Genomic DNA, 18745 nt, shown 5'->3' with positions numbered 1-18745 from the left:
TAAGCTTTTCGTTTGAAAAATACTCAATTTAGTTTTTTACCTTTTTAAAAATGTAAGAAGCTAAATTTCAAAATGTTGTTTTGGTAATTCTTAAATTCATCCAAAATGTACATAAAAAAATTAATATATTTTTTTAAAAGATATATCATATATATAGTTTGGATTGAAAAAATAGATTAGAATAGAAAAATTATTGTAATTTTAAACCATTTCGAGCTGAGTGTTTCAAAGCAGCAAACAAAACCACCGTATTTTTGCATTTTGACTCAAAACTTTATAGGTACTAAGACAAAGCCTGTGTGACAACTAGCCCCGGTCATTTGTGTCATGGTGATATTACTTGATAAGATTGTGATCTTTGTGATGATGTACACCTCTGCTTGACTTAATAAAGAATAATTCCTTTCTGTGACTTTTTTTAAACTAAATTCAAAATGATTTATTAATACCACAAGTAACGCAGTCCATGATTGATATGTATATAAACCAGAAAATAATGACATTTTATAGTGACGCCATTGTCAGCTCTAAAATAGTGGGTTATCGACATTACATGTTCTTGGAAATCCCATAAAAAATGGATTGATCTAGTTTCATTTATGTGTAAAATAAGTATCAGATTCTTTAGTGTAAGTAAACACCATTGCGTAGAGTAAAGGATATTGGTTTCAATTGATTGGATCAATGGTTCTAGACTAATCTGGTGTGGAACAACCCTGTAAATCAGAACTGTTGTGTCTGGAACATAGAAACTTAATCTGTGAGATCGTAAGTGCATGTTAGTGAGAAGGCACCAGAAAGTCATAGACTGATCGATACAGCTGCTCACTGCACTGTAGCACAATGACAGCATGCCAATGTTTTGCTCATACACAAAGAGTCCGCAGATGTTTTGAGAGATGGATGGTTATTATCAGTCACCTTTTTACTGGAATCAACATCAGAGTGTTTTGGGACCTGCACAGATTTGATTGGATGGCCTGATTTTGAGCAGACACTGGGCATGAACAAAGATACGGCTGCTCAGTTGGAGAGGAAATTAAATCTCAAAGTTTTGGAGGAAGATTGATTTTCAACTTCTCCTTGTGCTTTTACTGAGAGCTGTATAATATCAAAGCAATAAAAAGGCAAATTCCTTTTTTTATTTTCATGCAGAATAAGTTATGTAACATCCAAACCGTATAATTACCATAATTACGCAAAGAATAGCCCAAATCCTCAGGAGAGAGTAAGATTAATTTTGTATTTAAACCCAGCAAGTCATTTATGTTCTCATCAGGATATCAGCCATTAAAATGTATTCATGCAGATACAGTTGGTCAATGATTATTCTCAAAACATGAATCACTTCAGATAGAATTTATGATATTATGCTTCTAAAGCAAATAGAACCCATTATATTCAGTGATATACAGACAAGCTGTCAGTTAAAGAGTTACATACAAAGACAGATTATGGTCTGTGAGGCCGCATCTCGTCAGAATTTTGCAAGAGGAAATTTGATGAATTATATGAATTATATATAAATTTGTATGATGTGAACTGTATGAAAACATACAATTTAAAAAAATAAATAAAGTATGCGTAAAGGTCTGCCCCTAACGCCACACCTAAACATAACCTTCACTGGGATGTCTGCTCATCATACAAAAATGTACGAAAGAGATATTGCAGATGATAATTCATATAAATTAGCTGCCAGTTCACCATAAACTTAAAATTATGAAAGCTTGTTTCTGCCATGGGATAGTAAATAAATAAAAGGGAATATTCATTCTCACAATTTAGAATCTTTTCTTGCAATTCTTGCAATGATTTAACATCTCATGATTCTAAATTTATATCTCACAATTGGATATTTTTCAGTTCTGACTTTAAAAAGGTAATTGCAACTTTTAGCTCACAATTCCTCAGAATGCAGAATTCCTCAGAATTGTGAGATATAAAACATTTTTAGTTAAAAAACTATTTAGATTAAATAGTTGCAAATAAAAATTTTATTAAGAAAAGATAAAAATGGTATTATCCACTATCCATATAAAATACTTACAAATTGGCATAAGATTGAGTTAGAACTGCAAGATGTAACATCCAAATAATGAGAAATTATGATGCAAACAACACAAATGCAAGGTATGAAGTTGCAGATGAACACATCATGTATATAATACATAGCAAAACATAAAATTTTTGACCTGGTGCTCCACATTCGCTTAATACATTCAAGAACCAGTGGCATTGTTGATGTAAATGTTTGCGTTCCACTCCACAGAAGGAAACAGCAAGGAAGTGTAAGGGGCCGTTCAATAAATAAGCACAACTTTTAAAGAAAGCATATCGAGGCTTTGCATTTTTAAATACAATATCTAGAGATGCCATTTTAAAAAGTTTAATGTTTTTTAACTTGAGCACACAATTTCAGAATGCTGTGTCATGTGCAAGACCCTGCGAAATAATCGACGCAAACAACTTAATCTAGTAGGCCATGTTACCATAGAAAAACAATGGAAAACAGAGGAATGCAAAAACCATGCAAGTAAATACAGTTGTTATTTTCGTGTATACTATTCCTTTAAATTCTAGCCACTGCTCTTCGATTAGCCTGAAATTTAAGCATCCCTGCTGAATGACTCTCAGCAGTATTGTGATGTGTCGGCCCTTCCACTTCAGATTGGCTGCTGTGCTTTGTTTAGTGCCCCATTAGTAGGAGGCGTCCATTCCCACTGAGGTCTGAGGAAGATGGATTTAGTTATTATCGTCTTTCTGCTGGTGTGATGTGAAAGACTCAAGAAAATCAATAGGCTCTTTGGAAAAGGCAACACCTCTGATGTATAATAAAAACAGAAGACATCAACTAATTTATGGATCTTTAAAATGTGTTTCTTACCGTCTGCTGCTCTTAAGTAGCACGTCAACGCTTAAAACACTCACTTTATCTATCTTTTTCAGTTAGTTTTCAAATTCTGAATTTTATTTCTTGATAATAAAATCTTGATGTATTTATGTTGGTTATTAAATTTCCCATAATAATAATAACATAAATGGAATAAAAAGGGCCTCACGGTACTGGCAATCAGGGTCTATGAAGAGGACTAACTTAATATCCATGGCAGAGGTGTAAGGGCTGCAGACATAATTGGTGGACAGAGTCAGACTCAATGGATCCTCTAAAGTGAATGGGTGCCATCAGAATGAGAGCCCAAACAGCTGATAAAAATATAACTATAATCCATAAGTAATCCACACTTCCATCAAGTCCATCAATTAAAGTCTTGTGAATCAGGAGAGAAATATGCACAGAAATAAGTGAAAACCATGGAAGTGGATTTTGATGTGAGAGACAAGAAAGGATGGACTTTTTCACTGGGGCAAGCATTATTATTAATTATCAGGCATTTCAACGGTTTAAAGTTTAAAAGCCTAAATTATGGATTTATTCAATACAAACACAACTTTTCGCTTTTCAACAAGATGTTAATTGATCGAGTCATGTGGCTTATCTGTGGATTATTGTGATGTTTTTATCAGCTGTTTGGACTCTCATTCTGACGGCTCCCATTCACTGCAGAGGATCCATTGGTGAGCATATGGTGTAATGCTACATTTCTCCAAATCTGTTCACAGAAATATAAACAGGAGGGAAAACAAAGCCCAAATTCCCTTAATCATCCATCACAATGAGAAAAACCAGAGCATATATTTCTGATGTGCAGCAAAAGACAATTGAGCTTCATAAATTAGTGAAGTGGCTTTAAGAAAAGAGCTAGAGCAGTGAAAATTCCCATTTCCACCATCAGGCCAATAATTAAGAATTTCCAATCAACATAAAATGTTATGAATCTGCCTGGAAGAGGACGTGTGTCTATATCGTCCTAATGCACGGTGAGAAGGAGAGTTTGAGTGGCTAAGGACTCTCCGAGGACCACAGCTGGAGAACTGCAGAAAATAGTTGAGTCTTGGGGTCAGAAAACCTTAAAAAAAATTGTCAAACAGACAAGAAAGTTTCAAGAAAAATTCTCCTAGACCATTCAAAAACAAACTCCAGCATATTCAGTTGTCAGACACGACTGGAACTTCAAATGGGACTGGCTTCTATGGTCAGATGAAACTAAAAAACACCCAAGATGGGTTTGGTGAACACAGGGATAAAAAGTACCCCATGTGTACAATGAAATATACTGCTGTATTTTGGATGTTGTGGGCCTATATTTCTGCTGGAGGTCCTGGACATCTCGTTTAGACACATGTCATCATGGTTTCTATCAAATATCAACAGATAAAAAAAAAATCAATTAGTGACTGACTGTTAGAAATCTTATAATGGGCCATGTTTGGATCTTCCAAATGTACAATAATCCAAACACAAACCTCAAAAACAACACAAAAATGGGTCACTGAGCACAAAACCAAGCTTCTGCAATGGCCATTCCAGTCCTCTGACCTGAACCCTGTAGAAAATGAGTGAGGTTAACTGAAGAGAAGAAGCACCAACATGGAGCTGGGAATCTAAAGGGTCTGGAGTGATTCTGGATGAAGGAATGGTCTCTGATGTCTTGTCAGATGTTCTCTAACCTCATCAGGCATTATAGGAGAAAATTTTAGAGCTGTTAAACTGGCAAATTCAAAAAGTTAAAAAAAGTATTGAATAAAAGGGTGCCGTTAATTGTGGCCAATGTGTATTAGAGAAAAACATTTATTTCATAATGATGTTTCCCCCCATTTTAAATTCTTATTATCCAATGAAAGGTTAGATTTTTGTGAATTTTTTAAACAAAAGATCAAAAGGATTAACAATGCAGATTAATTTTCACAGCCTTCTTTGATCATATTTACCAAGGGTGCCAATATTTTTGGCCATGACTGTACATCTTGGCTTGCCTGAGGGTAAGTACATTTTAAGCAAATTTTAATTTTTGGATGAATTATTTGTTTAAAACTAAAACAATATCTGTCAGTGGGGTCAAAAAAAATTTCCCTTTGAATTAAGTTTCAGAAAGCAAGAATTAATTTCTTAAGTTATTTTCCTTCTCAAGTAAATGTATCTTTATTTAAGAATATCCAAGTCACAAATACTGATAAAAAAAAAAATTGCAGTGTGAAAATATTTACTATTGACTGTTTATCGTTCGTGCAGTAAATTATAAGTGCAGAGATCAGCTTGTGCAAAAGATGATCAAACATTCACAGACACTTTAGTTTCACATATGGCCTTCTTTTAAACAATAATAGCACTCGAGACAATGATCCTGCTATAAGCAAAGTGTGTCAGCACTTTAGGCTTTTATGTAGGTGTATAGATGACAAAATACTGCTTGTAGTTGATTATCAACACTTTCTCTCTTTCTTTGTGCAATAAAACTGCATACGCTTACATACAAAATCACCTTCAAAATTATGTTCTAAATTAAGATATTGACTAGATTTTACATCTGCAACAAAAGTGATTATCCATGCAGAAGTCGGCAACATGTTGAGGAGGGTCGCAAGGTCATTGCTGTGTGGTTGCTAAGGTGCTCTGAGTGGTTTTAGCATGTGCATACTGATGTAAGTTTAAAAAAGACAATTTTGCTCACTAAATATGGCTCAATGTAAGTCTATGATGTATTTTATTATCTACTGGCAAAAATAATTAATCTAATCAACAGGAAAAGTAATGGATTTTTTTTTTCTGCCAAAATTAAAAAAAATAACTATTTATCACACATTTCTGACGTTTAGTCTTGTAATTCTGAGTTTATATCTCACAATGCTGAAATTTAAATTGTGAGATATAAACTTAAAATTGTGAGAAAATGGTTTAATTGAAATTAAAAAACAGAAATGACCTTTCTTATTTCTTTATTTCGTGATGGAAACAAGTTTTCATAGTTCAGACCTTTCCAAGTACCAAATTAACATTTAAGGGGGTCATATGACGTTGCTAAAAAAGAACATTATTTTGTGTATTTGATGTAATGCAATGTGTTTATGGGGATTAAGGGTCAAAAATACATTATTTTCCACATACTGTACATTATTGTTGCTCCTCTATGCCCCGCCTTTCTAAAACGTGTCGATTTTTACAAAGCTCATCGTTCTGAGAAGCAAGGCGTGCTCTGATTGGCCAGCTATCCAGTGCGTTGTGATTGGCCGAATACCTCAAGCGTGAGACGTAAATTTTACGCCCCTTACTGTATTGTGATGCGTGTAATAATAATAAAACCTATTACAAACGAGGCATTTGTGGCATCCAGTGGGGACATGATTACTGATTATAATGACTTATACTGCCTTTTTACGCTTCGCCTTTGTAGTTTTAACAATAATTAATCCACAGTCAAACCAAAAATTATTCAGACACCAGATATATATTTTTATATTTTTTTTAGTGGGTGCAGGACACTAGTTTATTTATGTAACTGAGTATAGCAAAATAAAGTAAACTGTGACATATTATACCCAAAACTTCTTCATACAGTGGACATCCAGCAAAACTGATCAAAATTTTGGGTCCAAAAATTATTCAGACACTGACCTGACCATGTTTTGCTGAAGTGTTTTTTTTTTTTCTTTAATTCCTAATACGACCTTTTTTACATCACAGACTGAACAAAATGAAGCATTGCTTGGTAATTGGTCAACAAAGTATTGATAGTTGTGTAAATATTGTCATAACAGTTGTCTGAATTTTTGGTTGATTGTAATCCATAATATACCCTTCTATCAAAGTTATCTGACATTATCAAGATTAATTTGTTCTGACACAATTTAACTCTCAGTTCTTGACATATTTTATTACCATTTTCTAAACTATAGCAAATAAACTGTGATCATGTAAGAAATGTTGAAGGTGTCTGAATAAATTTTGGTTTGACTGTATATTTAATTTTTACAGGGAAGACTATGCAGTGCTATTTTACATTTGATAATTCGGTTTCTGTACCTGGACACCTGCAAACTTGAAAAACCGTAAACATTGTGTAAATAGCACACATAAATAAATAGAACGAACACACAAATTAAACAATTTCAAACAGGGCCCACTGGTACAACCTGCACTGGGGCCCCACAAATCCCAGCTACGGCCCTGCTTCCAGGCTGTGAGTCAGAAGCGTCAGACTGTCCTTGCAAAGTTGGAACTGCCCCCCTTTATAGAAACAGCCTTTGTGCACAGCTGGCATTGCAGGCTTCTCTTCCAGGTTCAGCAAATAGTCCTCTGTAAAATGCTCTGCACACACTTGAATATTTGGGTTGTACTCTTCTGGAACAGTGTTCTAAATACAACTTAACCACTGATTTTTAGTTGTGTCCTCTTTTGGAAGCCCAAACAACGTAGTTTCGCTTTCACAACGAAACACAGCGTCCCCAGGACATGGCGCCGGCGGCAGCAACAATACTACAGCCAGAATAATAGTTACGCCTTCTTTCTTTGTGTGTACGTTTGGGCGGTGTTATGCAAATCTTCCCACACCGTGACGTAGATGTGTGGGGGCGTGTTTGAATGAGCCGTTTTAGGAGGGCATGGTCGAGTCTTAACTTTTATAAAGAATATTTGGCTTTTGAGACGTTAGGATTCAAGGATCTTCAACTTCAAGGATCTTATCTATGCACAAACAGCTTGTAACACTCCAAAGAGAAAGGAAAACTTGAAATTGCATCATATGACCCCTTTAATGTCGCTTTTTCTTTCAGATGAACCATGGAAAGCACTTGCCAACAGGCCTTAAATAATATATGTTCCCACATAGCTCTTTTCTCAGGATGTGAGTGGTGGGACTGTTACCAATGATGAACAAGCTCATAAATCCAGAATAATATATTAGCTAGAAACAATAGCACTGGTGTTATAATGTGTGCTGGTTCATAATAAAAACTGCCTGCTGTAGTTCTCAATCTATTTGACACCTCATATTGACTAGTTCATAATGAACTCAACACAGGTATTGAGGTATTGTCCCTATTTTCAAAATGTCACAGCCCTGTTACTTTTAGTCCCGGTGTTTAATGGCAAGCATTGAAATTGTAATCACGAAAAGAACGAATGCACACTTGGGTGCAAATCACACAGGTCTGTTTTCTGTGGTAGGCCCAGATTTGGCACATTAATAAGGATGAAAAAGCAAGTGTTATATCGTGGTGGGCAATTAGATTTGCAGCAGTGAGCTGCTTTTTCTGGGCAGTTAAATGCCCATGGCGTTGTGCCCTCATAAAAGGCCAGCATGTGAGGCTGATGCAGCAATAAACGCTTTAACCTTGAGAGACCTTCAGTTGCAGGGCGCGCTGGAATAAAAGCGTCTTTTTGGCGCCCTCTACAGACGAATGCGGAACAGCAGCTAATTACGTGAACAATCAGAAGCGATGCGTGGAGATGATGATAATGGCACACCGGCCCTAGACAGAGCCTAGAATACAAAACATGCAATCACAGCAGGATTTTTCAAGTGCTTATGATCATTACAGTCCGTGTGCAGATAGAGGACTCTTACTCCAGACTAATTTAGACGAGTTTGGAGGAAATATGGCATGGATTGGATTGACGAGACATCATCATAATGACGATTTAACTATAATGTAATATATGAAAACAACAAACTATATATGTGTGTGTATATATATACACACATATATATATATATATATATATATATATATATATACATATATATGAAGAGTTCATTTGCAAAAACAGATAACTCTTTTTTTTTTTACAATTCTCAGAAATCATGTTTTTTCCTTGTGCATTCCAATTAGTCTCAATAAAACTGCAGTTGGGTTATTTTGACTGGGTTAACAAAAATAACAAAAAAAACTGCAAAAAAAAACTAACAGAATAAAACACAATAAAAACATGTTAGCATAATAAAAACACACACACACACACACATATATATATATATATATATATATATATATATATATAAATAAATAAATACATAAATATGTATATATACATACACACATATACATACATATATGTATGTATATGTATATATATATATATATATATATATATATATATATATATATATATATAATTTTTTTAAGTAAAATGGAAAAAGTTTAATTTTATTTTATTCTTATTTTATTTTTATTTTTTTAAATACTGTGTGTGTGTGTGTGTGTGTGTGTTATTTTTATTAATTCTTATAATATATTAATATTAAAATAAAATAGAAAGTTACATTTTATTCTTATTTTATTTTAACTAATTATTAAAATAATTAAATAGAATAATTAATAAAATAATTATGTGTGTGTGTGTGTGTGTACGTATATATAACGTTATATATATTTATTTATGTATATGTGTGTATGAAGAATAAATGCCCGGAGTGTTTTTGTTTATTCTATGAATCTCTTGTGGTGTTAAAATACTGCTTTGTTTCACTGAATTGTGCAAATAAATCATATTTTTGCCATTATCAGATTAACGTTTGTAAATATAAAATTGAGTTGTATTATAATTTTGACTATTGCAAATGGTCATTGTCTGCGGAAAGCTGGTGAGGGTTGTAATAGCCGCTGGATGTCGCTGTTGTGTTTAGTTCAGATGTATTCAGAGCCGTAGAAGAAGACGCGTGTGTTGTTCCTGTTGCGGTGTGTCTTGAGCTGCTCATTGTACATCAATATTAGCATTTTTCAATAATGTCTATTGAAATAGAGTCAGCAGAGTAAGTGAATTAAATTGTGTGTTTCCAAACATCATATGCATGCATAATTGTGTAATTTAAACGAGCACGTACATTTTACAGGCTATTTTTTTATCGCTGTTTAGGTAACTTATGTGGAATGTTTCTTTAGCTAACTGTGTTAGCATTATCAGGAGCTTGTTTTACACATAGCATATATAGTTTTTCTCTTTTTGTATTTGAAGTATTGAAGCTCCGCCTGGTTAGGGTTTTGTCTGGTTTTAATTGCAAAGCCAGCACGCGATTCCTTCATATTTTTAATTTAATTATAAACATGTTTTTAGAAGAACAGTTTTGTGCATTTTGGATGTCGTAAGTGTGCTTTATCACAATACAAGATTTCTAGACATTGCTGTTTTATTTATTCGTTGTCACAAATAAATTTGTAAGCATTGCTTATTTATAACTATATAGACACAATATTATTTCATTCAACTCTCGTAATATATTTGTTCTCCTCAGTCTTTCAAAGTACCACAATGTCTTCTTTCGTCATGTTTTCCCAGCGTTATTCGTCTGATCATGCAGTACCTGAAGGAAAACAGCTTGCAGCGGACTTTAGCAACGCTCCAGGAGGAGACGACAGTGTCTCTCAACACAGTGGACAGTATTGAGAGTTTTGTGGCAGATATCAACAGCGGTCATTGGGACACTGTGCTTCAGGCTATACAGTCCCTAAAACTCCCTGACAAGACCCTCATTGACCTTTACGAACAGGTGAGAGGCAGATCAAATCAGGATTTTTATATGTCGGCTGTAATGGTGTGGCTCATTTTGAATACTGATTGAGCTGTGAATAACTAGTCACCTCATAAGTGGTTTTGTGGTATTTTTGCAGGTTGTTCTTGAGCTGATTGAGCTCCGAGAGCTGGGAGCTGCCAGATCTTTGTTGAGGCAGACTGACCCCATGATCATGCTGAAACAAACCCAACCTGAGCGATACATCCACCTGGAGAATCTTCTAGCACGCTCTTACTTTGACCCCAGAGAGGTGAGGGATCTAAAACAATGCACTTCACAAAAACCTAGCAATTTCTTTTGACACATTTAAACATATTGCATATGAAATAGAAATAGATTTATCTATATTTATTTATCTATAGTTCATGCAGTGTTTCCTACAAGGTTTTGTGAAACTGAATCTAGGGGGGTTCATGGACATGCTCTACTTTTTTTTTTTTTTTTTTTGTACAGTTTAAAGTTAAATGCATCAACCTGGTGCACTTAGAAAGCAAAATTACGAGCACCATCCCATTTTCCACAGAATAAAAATTCAAACAGGTTTGGAATGACATGAGAGTGTAAATGATGACAGAATTTTCATTTTTTTGGTGTACTGTCCTAGTAATTTTTTATGTTGGCATATTATTGCAAATTTAGTGAAATGCTGGAATCATCTGTCCATCCAGTTGCAGCATTTTGTGTTTCAATAAGCTCACATTATTTTGATTTTAGTTTAATTTCCAAAATAATGCTGCAAAACACCACATTAGAGATCTTTTTTGTTATGAGAAGTATAAAGATATTTTCGGTTCATTATGAAACTGTGGCACGACAGATTAAATTGGCAGGCAATTAGTGCGAAACATTGGTTTATGTATATTCATAAACATTGGTTTATGTATATCTGCTTGTAATTTCAGCTAACCCATCGCTTCATCACAATCTCAGCTTCCAGTTAGGCTCATCTACCATAACTCCTTCAAAAACAGCCAGAAACCTTGGAGTTGTGATTGATGATAAGCTGAATTTCTCAGACCACATTGTTAAAACTGCCCAGTCCTGCAGATTTGCATTATATAATATTAAGAAGATCAGGCCTTTTCTCTCGGAACATGCAACACAACTCCTTGTTCAGGCTCTTGTTCTGTCCAGACTTGACTATTGCAATGCTCTCTTGGCAGGTCTTCCAGCCAATTCTATTAAACCTCTACAATTAATCCAAAATGCCGCTGCAAGATTAATCTTTAATGAGCCGAAAAGAACGCACGTCACGCCTCTGTTCATTAATTTGCACTGGCTACCAATAGCTGCTCGCATTAAATTCAAGGCATTAATGTTTGCCTACAGAACCACCACTGTCTCTCCACCCCTTTACCTAAATTCATTAATTCAGACTTATATGCCCTCTAGAAGCTTGCGTTCTTCAAGTGAACGACGCATTATTGTACCATCCCAAAGACACAGAAAAACACTTTCAAGGACTTTTTCATTAACTGTTCCCATCTGGTGGAATGACCTGCCCAACTCGATCCGAGCAGCCGAATCCTTACCCATCTTCAAGAAACGGCTAAAAACTCATCTGTTCCATCTTTACTTGACCCTCTAACTCTAGCACTATCTATTCTAATTGTATTTTATCTATGTCTTTTTATTAAAAAATAACAATAATAATAATAATTATCTGTACTGCGTTAGGCTAACCAAAACTTGTAATAGCACTTGCACATTGTTGCTCTTTTGTTGGTTTTGATTGCTTCTTATGTCCTCATTTGTAAGTCACTTTGGATAAAAGCGTCTGCTAAATGACTAAATAAAATAAATAAAATGTATATCTACTTGGATTTTCACAAACAGTTTCATTTCCATTGTGGATGAATTCTGAGCTGATATATCTATTTTTAGGCCTATCCTGATGGCAGCAGTAAGGAGAAGCGTAGAGCAGCTATAGCTCAGGCTCTTGCTGGTGAGGTCAGTGTAGTACCACCGTCACGTCTGATGGCTCTGCTTGGACAGGTGAGTTAAACTTCCCTTGCAACAGGATGTTAGTGCAGTAATGCATTATACATTGTACACTGGAGGAATAGTTCACATTAATGTAGTTGATGGTCTGTCTCTGTCTCTAAAGTCTCTGAAGTGGCAGCAGCATCAAGGTCTTCTGCCTCCCGGTATGACCATTGATTTGTTCAGAGGTAAGGCAGCTGTGAAAGACGTTGAAGAGGAACGATTCCCCACTCAGCTGGCCAGACACATCAAGGTACAGGAACCAGCATCTGCCCTCCACAGGAACATGAGATACAGTGGAGATTTGTTACTCACCTCAGTGTGTAAAAACTCAAGTAAAAACTTTTTTTTTTCATTGTAGTTTGGTCAGAAGTCTCATGTCGAGTGCTCACGCTTCTCTCCTGATGGCCAGTATCTGGTTACTGGATCTGTGGATGGATTTATTGAAGTATGGAACTTCACTACTGGAAAAATCAGAAAGGTCTGTGAATCTGTATTGTGACTTATGCATCTGCATTTGTAGTTTATATATCGTTCATGGATTGCACATCTTGTGTGTTTTGGACAGGATCTGAAGTATCAAGCTCAGGATAACTTCATGATGATGGATGATGCAGTGCTGTGCATGTCTTTCAGTCGGGACACAGAGATGATGGCCACAGGAGCCCAGGATGGCAAGATTAAGGTCTCATAAACACTATATTAAAATCGGACAAATGATTAAAACCTTCAGTGCTCATTGATAGTTTGTTTAACACAGAGATGCCCAAACCAGGGCCCACAGGCCAAAGCTGGCTCCTGAAGGCCTTTAATTTGGCCCAGCATGCTATATCATCATATCTTAATTTCTGATTATTAATTCTAATTTTGTATTAAAAGTTAAAGAATCTAAGTGATCAGATATAAATCTGAAATTATAAAAGTTTGTTTACATAATGTGTGTTTATTGTGTATATATATTATACATATATAAATGCATACACATACATGTATATATTTTAAATAAAAAAAAAATTATTTGTATGTGATTTATATTATATATAAATATATATAGAAATGTTTTACTTAAATATTTAAATGCATGTGTGTATATATAGATAATAAAGATGCACAGTACACACACATACTCTATATAGACATATATAGAAGTAAACACAAACATTTGATTTTGGATGCGATTAATTGTCATATTTATTATTTTATATTAATAATAACTAGGGCTGCCCCTAATAGTTGACTAACTACTCAGTCGACCATAAGCAAAATTATATTAGTCGTTTAGTCGCAGGAAAAATAAAAATCCACATTGGCGAAGTCACGCAGATCGTTAATGGCTGGTCTATGTGGTAATGTAGTACATCGGGCAGAACATCTAAAGCTGGCCTATCATTCATTGACCTCAAATATGACTTATCATCTGAAATATGTAAGTAGCAGCAACTTTACATGGCTGCTCAGTCTTAGATCTAGAAATATGTGTGCTGTTCAAGTGTTTGTGCGGATTTGGAAGCTGAACAGTAGCGCTCACTGCAGTACAGATGAAGGTGCCAGTGCACTCATTTGCTCTTAAAATACTCCCTAATTTTTGTTCATACAGATACGAGTAATACATACAATCTTAAATATGTGGGTAGATAGTATTTATAGAGTTGTAACTTTTTAGTTTTAGTTACTTTTTCTTATTTGTAAGTCGCTTTGGACAAAAGCGTCTGCTAAATGACAAAAGTAAAAAAGTAAAGAGTGTAAAGACCATCGACTCTACCGTGCGACTCCACCGGGCAGGGACACCGGCAAGGGATAGTAGTAGCTTTTTATTTAATTTTTTCATTGATATGTTTATTATTGAATTGTTGTTGTTATATGCATGTGTTAATTTGATTTAATTTCTTTATTTTCTTAAATATGTGGGTAGATAGTATTTATAGAGTTGTAACTTTTTAGTTTTAGTTACTTTTTCTTATTTGTAAGTCGCTTTGGACAAAAGCGTCTGCTAAATGACAAAAGTAAGTAAGTAAAAGTAAGTACATATTTCGAATCTGTGAAGACTCTACATTTATTTGTGTGCACTCACAATAACAAAACATTGCGCTTTTGTAAAATAATGAAAGCAAACAGGATACGCTTTCTGCCGTCTCGGTCTCTGTGAACTTGCGCGTGAAACTCCGTGTATATTTGCCTTAAGCCCAGTACACACCAAGCCAACGGTTCCGCACCGTTGGCTGAAGTTGGTTCTCGTCGGCGTGTTTTCGGCCGATTCAACATGTTGAATCGGCGTTGGTCGGTCGGGCCATCTGATCCTTCTGATTGGCTGTTCAGCTGGCGAACCAGTGCGCGAGAAAAAAACCCTACTTGGCCGTCGGGTGTCGAGCGTCGGCTTGGTGTGTCAGGGCTACTTCGGACCAAGACGCTGCCAACGTCGGCCGACCCCGCAGTAGGGATGTAACGATTACCGGTTTGACGATAAATCATGATAAAATTCCCCACAATTAGTATTACCGTTTCATATTTTAATTATCATTAAAACCGTATTCGATTAACGTTACCGTGATTTGAACAACTCGCGATACATAAATACTGTCCAGCATAAAGCAGAGTTTTCAGTACCAGTCTCACGAGCGCACAGCAGCAGAGTAGTTTCGTTCTGAATGAAAATAGGGCGGAAAAGCTGGGAGGTTTTAAAAGAGTGCTGAGGGAATTATACAAATGAATATATCAATGAATTAATTATATGAATGTACCTCTGAAGGATCTGACTGTCTTCAGAAACGATTCGATGGCATTTTGTTTTCATCTCAGCTCCATGTAATACCTAAAGGAAGTGTTCTTAAACACAATACTGCGTTGTTCGCGGAGTTCACGGGAATCAGCTGTAATTCAGCTTTTCCATATAAAGCGCCACCTGCTGTCAGAGAGTGGATTTACAGACACTTATTTACATTCAGCCTGTGTGCAGTTTCTGTCTGGCCAAAAAACGGACCATATTTGCATGACCTGCTGTAAATTTTGACCGGTTGATGAAAAACAAGCTTATGTGGATTCTACACATTTAAACAATTCAGATAAGCTATATAGAATTATTTATGGAGCAAATAAAATGCATATAATCATTTATTAATCAATTATCATTTTGACTTAACTCTTTTCTTTAAAGGCTGAAATGTGAGGTTTAACTTTATATGAAAGTTTTTCAAAGCTTTATTTGAACATTTACATTATTTATTTGAACATGCTATTAAACTGGTGTCAGTCAAGTTGTCATTTAAAATCCAAACCTCATTGGTAATGTTATTGTTTTAGTGATTATGCAAACAAAAAGTCATTTTATTTGCTGTTTGTTGATTTATAAAACTTGGTGAAGTGATTTATGTGTCGGTACTTTTTGAACATCTCCAGCACGTTTTAACAATACCGTGATAATACTGATAACCGTGATAATTTTGGTCACTATAATCGTGATGAGAAATTTTCATACCGTTACATCCCTACCCCGCAGTCTGCTTTTGTCGCCACTAGTTCGTCGACGTCGGCTTGGTGTGTACCGGGCTTTATAGACATGAAAACCTATACAGAGTGAAATATCTACTTTCAAATAAACCAATTCAAATGAAAGACAAATATTCTCAAATGATATAATCCATATGAAACATGCATACAGGCGCATCACTACTACGGAGATGATCTCTTAAACTGAGAACACCGAAAGCACTAGTTTATTAGTGAATTATTATATTGTTAATGTAGCCTCCTTACTGACACATTCATAATCATTACTTCTGCCTGTGTGCTGTGATAAGCTTTATGCGTGCGCTTGAGCGCTTATTAGGCTACGTATGCAGTTAAAGGGCCATTATTACAATTTAAATTGTTTATTAATAAATGTGCGATTAGTCGACTAATGCTTCAAATGAACGACTACTAGTCGACCAGAAAAATCTTTAGTCGAGGGCAGCCCTAATAATAACATTAATTATTCATATTAGTATTAGTATTTATATTATTAAATTCATTTTTATTTTTATGTTTTCTGTTTTTATTTTAAAGTTTTTGTCATATTTTAAAAAAAAATTAAACATGTCTATACAGGTTTATTTGTTTTAGTTAAACTAAAAATGAGAGAATTTATATTTTATTTTGTTTAAAAATGACGTTTAACATGACCTATTAAATATATTTTTATACAATAAAAATAAAAAAGATGCAAACACGATTCTGTTTGAATGGCAGATCAGATGGTTACTTGCCATTTTCTGCATAAAATATGCTATATTTTATTTTTTCAGTGGGAAGGCTGATTTATTGGTTATTTCTTAATGCTGGATGGGTTGTCTTTTTTTCGTTTTTTTTTCTAGGTGTGGAAGATCCAGAGCGGTCAGTGTCTGCGGCGATATGAGCGTGCTCACAGTAAAGGTGTCACCTGTATCAGCTTCAGTAAAGACAGCAGTCAGATTCTCTCTGCATCCTTCGATCAGACCATTAGGTGAGCATCTCTTTTCACTGTCCTCAGCATCCACAAAAACCACAGTACATTTCACTTATGTTTGATTTTTCCCAACAGGATTCATGGATTAAAATCAGGCAAGTCTTTGAAGGAGTTCAGAGGTCATTCTTCATTTGTGAATGATGCCACACTTACTCCTGATGGTCATCACATCATTAGTGCCTCTTCTGATGGAACTGTGAAGGTACAGACGTTAATGCATTATCTCAACTATCACAAGTAAAGGCTCATAAAATGTAACTTGTGTTTTGGTTTTACATCTTCTTTCTCCCAGGTCTGGAACATGAAGACCACAGAATGCACCAGCACATTCAAATCTTTGGGCACGTCTGCGGGAACCGACATCACTGTTAACAATGTGATCCTGCTTCCTAAAAACCCTGAGCATTTTGTTGTGTGTAACCGATCCAACACTGTTGTCATCATGAACATGCAGGGCCAGGTGAGAAGGTCAAGTGTGTTGTTCATAAAAAAGGAGATGAGAATATTGAAATGATTTGGGTGATTGATTATGAATCTCCTTATGGTTGTTCCTGTTGCAGATTGTGAGGAGTTTCAGCTCTGGTAAGAGAGAGGGCGGTGATTTTGTATGCTGTTCTCTGTCTCCACGTGGCGAGTGGATCTACTGTGTCGGCGAGGACTTTGTGCTTTACTGTTTCAGCACAGTCACAGGCAAACTAGAGAGAACCCTGACCGTAAGCCCTCTCTCCATCCTTCTGTCCCTTCATTTACCATTTTTTATTAAAATACATTTTTAATTTAAATCTTTTTTTTTTTGTACAAATGTTTGTATTTTTACACAAAAGAAACCATTTTTCATACATTAGAATGTGTCCTGTTTACTGTCATGAATTTTTTACCACAATTTGCAGAAAAAAAAAGTCGTGGTGTAACAATAGCAATTGTAAAATAATACTGTCAGGCAAAAAACAAGAATCATTAGATGACATTAATAGACTCTATTTAAGGATCACAGTGCAGTCTCAAACTCATTTCATTGTCATTTTAAATCTTTACCAATTTTTGCCACTCTCCTTCAAACCAGTACGTTTTTACCCATTTGTCTAGTTTTAATCATTTAAAATATAATACAGTTTAGTATGATCGCTTATTTTATATATTTTAGTAAGTACAGGACAGAATAAGTATGTCGTTTCATTTTTACATAAATCTGTTACGCTGAATGATGAAACACTATTTCACCTATTTTTTCACAAAGGTTGTTTGAAACATTACAGTAGACACAAACTTTTTACGGTTTCTGTGTATATAAAATCACATTTGTAAATTGAGTTTGATGCGGTCACTAAAATGGGATGTAAAAACTATAATTTATATATTTGTGTGTTTTATGTATTAAAACAAATCGAATTGTTTTTTTCCCACAGGTTCATGAAAAGGATGTCATTGGTATTGCCCACCACCCACACCAGAATTTGATCGCCACATACAGTGAGGATGGGCTTCTCAAACTCTGGAAGCCATAACCACACAGATGTGATGTAATATTGGGATTTGGATTGGTTGGGGTGGGAAGAAGAACACAATTAGAATATGTTGCCTACTTTTTAACCCTTTTTTGTACATAACTGTTTTTTTAAGTGCAGTGGATAAGATTTTCAAGGAGTTAAATTTGGCAAATGGAAGCATCTGTAACTAATAGCAACAAGTTTTGTTCTTTTGATCCAACTGTAGATCTTTTTTTCTTGTCATTCTCTTCCTTTGTCTCATAATTAAAGCATTTGAACACAAGTTGTCTTGCACATTTAAAGCTAGAGGTGTTAATTAAAAAAAACATGGATTTCTCTAATCAATTAGTCACCCCTGACGTTAAAATTAAAATAATCATAAAAAT

The 18745-nt window shown here is 35.1% G+C and overlaps 1 protein-coding gene across 1 annotated transcript; it reads left to right on the top strand.

Moving 5' to 3' along the window:
• Positions 1-9503: 9503 nt before the first annotated feature.
• smu1a (SMU1 DNA replication regulator and spliceosomal factor a) lies at positions 9504-18722 on the top strand. The gene is made up of 12 exons (XM_079390088.1): positions 9504-9650; positions 10175-10385; positions 10507-10659; positions 12294-12404; positions 12517-12645; positions 12754-12873; positions 12961-13077; positions 16742-16869; positions 16948-17074; positions 17165-17332; positions 17433-17585; positions 18279-18722. Exons 1-12 carry the CDS (start codon positions 9625-9627, stop codon positions 18375-18377), a joined length of 1542 nt encoding a protein of 513 aa, XP_079246214.1. The 5' UTR covers positions 9504-9624; the 3' UTR covers positions 18378-18722.
• The last annotated feature ends 23 nt before the right edge of the window (positions 18723-18745 follow it).

This window comes from Barbus barbus (genome assembly GCF_936440315.1).
Source record: "Barbus barbus genome assembly, chromosome: 33".
Classification (NCBI taxonomy): domain Eukaryota; kingdom Metazoa; phylum Chordata; class Actinopteri; order Cypriniformes; family Cyprinidae; genus Barbus; species Barbus barbus.
This window is presented reverse-complemented; position numbering and strand designations above follow the sequence as displayed.

Coding starts and splice junctions, on each gene's coding strand:
- smu1a (XM_079390088.1), top strand. CDS start 9,625: ATGTCTATTGAAATAGAGTCAGCAGA. Junction 13,078..16,741: donor CCCAGGATGGCAAGATTAAG/GTCTCATAAACA, acceptor TTTTTTTTCTAG/GTGTGGAAGATCCAGAGCGG. Junction 17,333..17,432: donor TCATGAACATGCAGGGCCAG/GTGAGAAGGTCA, acceptor TTCCTGTTGCAG/ATTGTGAGGAGTTTCAGCTC.